We start from the raw sequence: 9,333 nt of genomic DNA on the forward strand, positions 1-9,333 counted from the left end.
CTAATCAAATTTGGAACTGATGCGTACACGAGTTGACAGCTAATTATAATGAAATATTATCAAGGGTAGAGAACACTACAAATCGTATAACTTGAATGATAAAACAAATGATCAATCATTTGAATTCTTTATTTACTTTCGAATTTAACTGGGTCCTGCAGAATTGTTTTGGAAAAAGATCTACGGTCAATGGGACCAGCATTAAAATACCTTCATGATCTTCATCTTTTTCAGCATTCAGAACAAAAGATGATAGGAACTTTACCAAAATAGTAAAAACAGAAAGTTTTTTGCAGGTGAACAAGTGCTGGAGTTCCCTGAACACTGTAAAGGAAAATAAAAAATACACAATTTCCTTTCGCAAAAATTTATCATGAGCGACGAATTTTTTTGTTGCGTTGCTGGTAAGATTCCTTCTTGTTTTTCTTGAGTGCGGCGATGAGGTCAATTACGGGAGGCCGGTCGAAGCCAAACGACTTCGCAACCTGCAATGAAGAACAAGAAGCTTATGGAAAATCATTGATAATCAATACTTCAATATTTTTTTCAGCTGTTTCCCCACTAATGGAAGTGTACGAAGAACGGGAGAACAATGAGATGCACAGACTACTTGGACGACAAAGATTTCTGCAAGGGGTAATGGCGATGGAGCAACGGTACGAGATTCAACAGGAGCTATTTCAAACTTAAAATTATTGAGCAAGGCGTTATTGATTTATAACAGTCAAATTCAGTAAATACTAGGAATAGATAACTTGGAATCCATCGATGGATACCAGAAAGTTGTTCTTAATACCAAGCGCAGAAATATCTTAATCGGAAGTCCAAAAACGGACACGCTGCCTAGTATTCGAATAAAAGTTCAAGGATTGGAGACGTTGAGCGCGAGCCTGACCTTGGCATGGTCGAGTTTGTTGTAGTTGAAGATGTCCTTCTGGCTGTGCTTCATGTAGGAGTAGAGGTAATCCTTGTAGGCCGCCCTGCCGCTCAGCGCCAGCAAGTAGCGCTCGTTCATGATTTTCTCCAACTGCTCAGTCGACCGAAAGACGTATGAGAATCGCATGTCTTCTTTGTGTATAACAATAAATGCACTCAACTGTATAGTGCGGTACCGCCATCACGGGAAGCAATTCTCATTGAATTTCTAAACAATTTTCATTCATCGTCATAGCATTCATTAGAAATTGAAGGAAGTTTTCAGCGAACTAAGCTAAATATCTAGTCTCTATACTGTACAAAAAAGCACGTCATTGTCACGTTAAAACGTGCCAAGGCGAACATGACAATTACAGATTGTTACATTATTTTATTTTCATGTAACGAATTTTTAGATGGCAAATTTTGTTTCACGTCTACTTTTATTTTGCAAAGAATCAAAAGTTCTCGACTTTGATGAGGAACACATACCATATTCACAGTGCAATGACAATCTTAAAGCTATAAGTAGTTTAGTTAAGAGAATAAAAGAAACTTCTTCAGTTCTTATATAGAATCGCAGCGGCACATTCCAGAAAATTTAATAATCGGACAAGAAAAAGGAAGAGCTTTAAAGATATGTTGCACAATAAACAACGCGCTCTACGATGAGTATGTCAAATGCACCTGGCTCTGTATGTTGTATATTTTTCCCTGGCCGATCTGTATGGGCTCAACGTTGATCTTGCGCTGCCTGAGGCACCTCACGAAGCCGACCTCAGCCTCGGACAAGATGAGCAGCGCCTGCCCCTCGCGGCCGCCGCGCGCCGTGCGCCCCACGCGGTGGATGTACTCGCTGCACAGCAAGCCAACATAAGCATCACTCCACGCGGCTTTAAACACATCACAATAATAATTCACTGAGCATAAGTGCAATATAATATCTCGGTGAAGCATTTCGCTCAACGACATTATGGATATGCCACGTTCATCAGGGTTCACACGCTCAACATTTCTCAAAAGATTTCCAAAGGGATTTTTCTTACAACAAAACTCCAGACCAAGATATGACCTCCGTTTTAAAAGACATGCAGATTAAAATCAGTTTTGTGGGCTGCCAATGCTGCCCTGGGAGCAGCAGCTCTTAATGATAACCTTTGTTGGTAAAGTTAAAATGGCTGCAACTGGTCATATAGCGCAGGAGGGGGAACAGCAGCAGCAGCAGTACTCACTTGACGTCCTCAGGAGGGTCGTACTGGATGATCCAGTGCTAAGGATGGAAGGAACAGCAGCAGCAGCAGTACTCACTTGACGTCCTCAGGAGGGTCGTACTGGATGATCCAGTCCACGGACGGTATGTCCCAGCCTCGCGCCGCCACGTTCGTGCACAGCAGAGCGCCAGACGCCGATGCGTTGAACTCCATGAACGACTCGGTGCGCTTGGTCTGCTTCTGTTTGCCCTGCACATTAATAGCCGCATAATTATTTACGTAGGCGAACTCAAGCATTGCATATGGTATTTCCCTGAATAATTCAGGAATTGCTTGACCAAATGAAGAGAAAAAATCTGAAAAAATTATTATTATTATTTTAACTCAGGCGGATAAAAAGGAAAATGATCTCATATGAGGACAGATGTACACGAAGATGGTCATGTCCGATCATGTAATCCTGACAACACAAGTTTTGCAAATAATCACTTTCTAATATATAAATAGCACAATGAAAATATCTAGAACTAACATAGATATAGTGACATTCCAGGTTAAAAGGAATTATTTTAGCCCTATTGATTCAACAATGATGCTCCATGCCATAAATGATAAGTTAACAACAGCAACTTAAACATTCCATTGTAGTCTGGTCAATTTTAGCCACAAAGTATGTACGAGGGGTGACTCAAATAAACCGGGCTGCCAGTGTGGTGGGCGAAGTTTTGGTAGTAATGCATTCTCCAAGTATGTGCATATGCTACTGACATTAATCAGTTAGTGTGCCACGCATCGCTATCCTGGAAGGCTGGATTCCATTTTCACAAATTTTTTTGTGACACTTCTTTGTGACATTTCTTTTGCGTGCTCGTCTTTTTTTATTATGTCTGATTTTCATGACAAAATTTTCATGAGCTGCCATCAAATTTTAATTCCTGCTGTGAAAAACTTTGATTAAATGCTACAGCAGCCTACAAGGATGATATTATGGGGAGAACGCAAGTTTTTGAGTAGTTTTCCCGCTTCAAAAAAAGGGGGAAATTTAAATTGACCAACCTCGCTCAGGTCGTCCTTCCACTTACCGCACTGAAGAAAATTTTGAAAAAATTAGAGATTAAATCCCTGATGATCGACTATTGACAAGCCCCTGATGATCGATCAATCCCTGATGATCGAAGTATTGACGAGCTTGCGGAACAGTATCAAGTGACTTGGTGCTCACTCCAGCAAATTAAATAAATAAATTCTGAAAAAACAGTCCGATTTTGTTTGGGGTCCCCCTCGCACTTGTCAGGAATCGATAGTCTTTTGCAAGATAAAATGTAGAACAGGAAGTAATAAATTTAATTGCCTTATTTCTATCAACTGGCATTCTATGTTTGCCTAATATGTAGCGTTTTAACCATAAATAGTCAAGACGTTATTTAGAAGCAAAATAACACAGCTCAATGGAAGATATTACAGGACACTCACATGTATACTCAGCACTCGCATGTCAATGAAAGCAAGGAGTTCTTGGTAGAATTTGACGGCCCCGCAGGAGCTGAAGAACACCATTATTTTCTTGTCCTTCTTGCGCTTGAGGAAAGTGTAGAGCACCAGGAACCGCTGCTCCACTGGACACACCAGGTAATCTGGACAACAAAGATGCCGTCAATAATAAGATGCGGCTTTTACGTTAAGTAATAACTGCGATTACAGACGACATGAAGAAAGACTTTAACTAATAGATTACTCGAGTTCATAATACCGTAATTGCTTAGTTTAGTAGTTCAATGGTTTAGGAACTCTCAGTCTCATGCATGAAAAAATTGAGAATCAACTACTATAAATATCGTTAAGGAATTATCAATATTTATATTAAATAATACGATTAAACATGTAATGACTTTATAATATTCTCGCACAGACTCTAAATAAATTTTTATACGAGTAAACAAGCCAATGAGAGGAAAAGTTCGATTCAACTGACACTGGTTGAGCTGGTCGACAGTGGCGTGACTCTTCTCTGCCATGAGGTCGACGTCAACGAGCGTGACTTTAAGGGCGATGTTGGTGAGGTTGTCGGTGCGCTCGTTCCTGGTGGCGCTGAAGAGCATCGTCTGCCGGCGCTTAGGGACCAGTTTGAGGATGGCCTTCATCTCCTCCTCAAACCCAATGCTGAGCATCCTGTCCGCCTCGTCCAGGATGAGGCAGACCAGGTTGCTGTAGAGGAAGCCGCTTGTGTTCTTCAGGTGGTCCAGCATGCGGCCAGGGCACGCCACCACCACGTTCACGCCTGTCAACAAGCCATCTCAGTTAGAAACTCGACAAAACTTGTATAATTCTATAGTTGAAAGTCTACATATGCTGAGAGTAGCACAACATTCAACTGTATGCAGACTGTACACAATATATACAATCCTATCAGCATATTCAGATAGATTATGTAATGAGGTTCAAACTACCAGAAGCGCCCATTATTTGAGCTCTAATAGGAAAATTCATCATGATATGAAACATCAATATGATCATTCTTTTATAAATGAATAAAACTATGTTCAGATTGTTCACATAACAAAAGCCCACTTCTTCAAAACGTGGAAGAGAATAAATATCCTTTAAAAACAGGCACAAATTCGGGCAGGACAGCGAGAAGGAATGTCACCTTGTTTAAGGGCCTTGCTCTCGGCTGCTCTGTTAGCGCCCCCGATCAGGAGCCCGTAGGAGAGGTTGTGTCGGTCGCCAAGGATCTGCGTCACGCCGAACGTCTGCATCGCAAGTTCCCGCGTGGGACACAAGATGATCACACCCGTGCCTGTGGCAAACAACCCCTCAACTTAGAGATTAAATTGTAAATAAATCTCACACTGGAATGAACTTGTTCAAAATTTTTCCTCTAAGTGTAGTAGCTGCTGCTGAGCACAGCCTAAATTTATCAGTATAAACAACCATAGCTTGAATAATAAATCAAGATATTATTGAACATAATGACATTATTTTCACTATGAAAAGAGCAAGAGACACCTGCATTATATCAGTTCCACTATGAAAAGANGTTCCACTATGAAAAGAGATGCCAGTATTATATGCGCAAATTAATCATGATCAAGCATTACCATGGTGCTGCTGGAACTCCAGTCTGTGTAGCAGCTCAAACGCCGGGATGAGGAACGCCAAGGTTTTGCCCGAGCCTGTCTTGGCAGTGCCACGCAGGTCCTTCCCTTCTAGCAGAGCAGGGATTGCTCTGGCCTGTTCAATGTTATCCATGGTCAATAGTGACAACTTGTGCTATTATTTCAGTTATATATACAGTGGCATTGGATGGAATTTAATAGAGTCAAATCAATAAAACTTGTCTATGAATCATAAAGTAAGAGGAGAATGAATTTAAGTCTAGTTAACATAATAAGATATTGATGTCAAAAGATATTGAGATATTACTTTCCAAAGAAGTGAACAGCATATTTGCGTGTGTGGCACTGATCTGTTATAGCATAGTTGTTACAATTTCAACAGTTCTAAGAAGAAATTCTGGCAGAGTAGTCAAAATAAATTCTGGCAAAGTAGTCAAATGAATACATGAAATGAATGAATTAAAAGCTTGCAAATAATACCTGCTCTTGGTAGCATTATGATAAAACATCTTCATTTGATTTCTTTTTGCAATGAAGCCATTGTGAACAACAATAAAAATTATAAAAAAGCATACCCATACCAATAGAATAATAGAAAATTGAGAATTATACAAATGAACTTAAATAGGGAAACTATTGATGTCTCCTACTGGAATAATTCACCAGCATTCAGCTCTCTATATTATTACAATTATGAATAAATAATGAACATCAATACTACATTTGGACTATGACAGAGCTTAAAATAGTAAGTGAGAGAGTTATGCAATAAAAACAAATTTAAAAGTGACAGACAGTCATGTTTCTCTGCACCTGAATTTCAGTCATCTCTGTGAAGCCTAAGCTGTCAATAGCAGCCATTGTAGGGGCTGACAACACGTGACGCATGTCTTCAAATGTCCTGCACTCTGAGATCTTGCCTTTCAAATCCATTTCAATGTCCTGGTCTGAAAAAAAATATATTGATAATATTAGATAAAATTGTGGGCAAAAATAGAATCAAAGGTCCCAAAGAAAAGAAGTAGGAATAATGGCATCCATGGTAAGCTTGTTGATCCATGTAGTCCGTTTTTGAAGCTTCAAAATTATAAAAATTTATTCAGAACTTTGGAATAAATACATCTTGGACCCAGATAATCCATTTTACATGCTCAAATCTCCTCCAAATCTTGTAATATTGAAACCCGGTGATGCAGCAAAACCCACCCTAAAATAGCCAATATGCCTCATTTTCAGGCCCTAACTTCAAATTCTGGTCACACAACTAGAAGATAAAATACACAACTAGAAAATAATGCTTAAGAGGAAACAAGAAAGCTTAGAAGGGTTTAAAGTTTAAACATTAATGTTTTCTTGGTAAACAGTGAAAATATGGCACCAATTAGGCATCATTGGACATGACAAGCTAAGGTAAACCACTCTCTTTGCTGCACAATACTATTCAATAAACTGTTGTTTATAGTTACCTTCCATTACTTAATATTGTAATATTAAACATAGATTGTGGGAAGTAATTGAATGTGGTCAAAGGTCTTTGAGGAATTAAAGGCAGGATATGGCTTGACCACTGACATCAAATAATGATGAATATATGAATACTATGTACCTATGAAGACCGATCATAGAATTCACTGAGAATCAAAAATGATGGCAATTGCTTGGGTGGGTGCACTGCTAGTTATTTTGATATAAATAAAGTTGGCAGATAGAGGTAATCTGAGTTCTGAGTTAAATGCTTCTCTCATGATTTAAACTTGCTGGGAGCTTTTAATGTAAATTATTATTAATTAGCATAATTCAGAGCAATTCAATACTCACCATCTATTGCATATTGATAATATGCAATAGATAATAGTAATATAACAGTACCTACTGGATCTGTTATATTACTCTATTACTTTATTTGATTCCAAACTTGTTTATGTTGTTGGTACTAGGCTGTAGTTGGTACTAGGGAGTATTGGAGTGAGGTAATGAAAGGTGCTGGATTTAATGGATGGAGATAATGAGTCTTTGGAATGAATGAATGGATTCAAAAAAAGGTAATTTAATAAAATATTAGCTACATCAATACATGAATAAAAATGTCCTAAACAATTAATTACTAAGGAGGGAATATAAAAACATGGCTGCATGAAGGTTGAGCTATTAAACACCATAAACATCCCTCCAAGAATGGTGTCACAAATTATAGGCAAAATGACACACAAGGTCCAAAAAGAGTTTGAATGAATGTTCTTGATGAATGAGCATTTTACTCCCAAATTTTGATTAGGCTTTTCAAACAAAATATTCAAAAATTTCCTGTTAACTAAATTTTTTGACCTTCAGCCCTTTAATAACACAGTGCAAATGTGGGCAGTAATAATTGCTTATACATGGATTATGCAAATGTATCTTTCTTGCAGAAGTACAAACCTTGAGGTCCTCTATCAAATAATAATACCGGTATTTATCATTATTATTTATATATACCATATATAACGAAAAACTAAAGATACAGTAAAATTTGCATGAAGACCTGAGAGATATTGTTCTGCTGACAGTTCTACTTAGTGTATCTTGCCTGTGACACGAAGAATAGTTGAACAGTGCGTGGATGTAGGAACTTCTTCATTAATTCCAACTGGCATTGTATCCTTGTTTTCTTCAGATGATCTGTCTTGCCTGCAGGATTTATCTTGCTCCACTTCATCCATTTCATTTGTAATAATAACTTTAGGAAAAGAATCTGAACTAGAAATATTGCAATTATTTTTAGAAACCAGTGAGTCTTGATGCCTTTTAGTCTTCTTTTTCTTCTTCTTTTGTTCAGCTTCTGAAGAACAAGAACTAATAGCCGAGTCTGCAGTTTTCCACTCAGGAGTTAAAATATCCTGACTTCCAATTGCCTTTTTTTCATGGCCATCATCCCTTTTCCTTTTATGCTTCTTTTGTATTTTAACTTTACTGTCAATTTCAAGATCTTCAGAGTCTTTACATAAATACTGAACTGGATTATTATCATTTAAATCCTCCTCATTCATATTTTTATCATGAATAGAATATTGACTACAATTTGAGACAAGCTCCTCATTTGTCTTGATACATTCAACATTTTTGATCTTCTTCTTCTTCTTTTTTCTCTCAACATGAAAGTCCTTTTCATTTCTATATGGTAAATCAGAACTTCCAGGGCACATTGTATTATCAACAAAAGAGCTCATGACTTTGCGTGTGAAATAGTGCACTGGAAATCAGTTCAATAAGGATCTGCAACTGAAAATGAGAAACATTAACTGGTTGAATGGGCTGATCTTGTAATATTAATGTCATATGAGTTACTACACCACAATGTCAAGGGGCTTCAGTAGAAACAATCTATTTTATAAACTAAACTGAACGACAGCTCTCTATGGAGAAAAAAAAACAAATTTGTAGTTATTATATAAATGGAAATTAAATCCATCAAACTATATATTTTAGTTAAATCACATAAAATAAACTTTTCATTGCAAGCAGCAAGTTAAGTATAATATCTGCAGAGTGACAATTGCATTATTGACATTTCAATGAAACTAAATTAAATTTGCTTCCAATCCAAATAAGTTAAGCTGAGGTTAAGATAAAATTCTAGTTAAGTTTGATTAAGGGGAGCATATGGGTGAAGAAAAATTGACAAATTCTGATTTCTATTTTTTTTGGCTTATTTTGTAGCTGCTGAAAAGTAGCATCCAATGCAGCAAACTGCATGCATGTGTGTTCTCTAGTTTTTGCATAAAGTAATTGTAAAATTATACAAAATGAACATTTCCTAACAATATGTATAAAGATTTCATTAGATTCAATCTGTATTCATAGATCATTATTCTCATTAATTGTAAAGTGTTTGCACTAGTTTGAAAGCTACAAACAAGACACATTCAACAAAGCAAATACCATGGTTGCATACAAGATAACTTTTGCACTAGGCTGTTTTGAACTTTTATAAAATGACCACTTTATAACAATATTTACACATTTTTATTTTAAAAAATGGTATTCATAGATCATTATTTTTTGTAATTGAAAAATGTTTGCACTTGTTTGAAAGCTACATCAATGCATGTTCA

General features: G+C 37.1%; 1 protein-coding gene across 1 annotated transcript; it reads right to left on the minus strand.

Annotated features, from left to right (window-relative positions):
• Positions 1 to 351: 351 nt before the first annotated feature.
• On the minus strand, positions 352 to 8,540 carry LOC108682778 (ATP-dependent RNA helicase HAS1). The gene is made up of 10 exons (XM_018172017.2): positions 7,809 to 8,540; positions 6,056 to 6,189; positions 5,225 to 5,357; positions 4,774 to 4,923; positions 4,099 to 4,404; positions 3,600 to 3,760; positions 2,224 to 2,375; positions 1,603 to 1,771; positions 896 to 1,027; positions 352 to 485 (listed from the first exon to the last, which is right to left on the minus strand). Exons 1-10 carry the CDS (start codon positions 8,446 to 8,448, stop codon positions 372 to 374), a joined length of 2,091 nt encoding a protein of 696 aa, XP_018027506.1. The 5' UTR covers positions 8,449 to 8,540; the 3' UTR covers positions 352 to 371.
• Between the last annotated feature and the right edge of the window lie 793 nt (positions 8,541 to 9,333).

Source organism: Hyalella azteca, unplaced genomic scaffold, assembly GCF_000764305.2.
Source record: "Hyalella azteca isolate HAZT.00-mixed unplaced genomic scaffold, Hazt_2.0.2 contig15315, whole genome shotgun sequence".
NCBI lineage: Eukaryota > Metazoa > Arthropoda > Malacostraca > Amphipoda > Hyalellidae > Hyalella > Hyalella azteca.

What these genes read in the sequence shown, in the direction of transcription:
- LOC108682778 (XM_018172017.2), bottom strand. Translation starts at nt 8,448, where the DNA reads ATGAGCTCTTTTGTTGATAATACAATGTGCCCTGGAAGTTCTGATTTA. An exon ending in GGAGTTCCAGCAGCACCATG is followed by an intron (nt 4,924 to 5,224) that starts GTAATGCTTGAT and finishes TGTTTGCCACAG; the next exon opens with GCACGGGTGTGATCATCTTG. An exon ending in GACCCTCCTGAGGACGTCAA is followed by an intron (nt 1,772 to 2,223) that starts GTGAGTACTGCT and finishes CTTGCTGTGCAG; the next exon opens with CGAGTACATCCACCGCGTGG.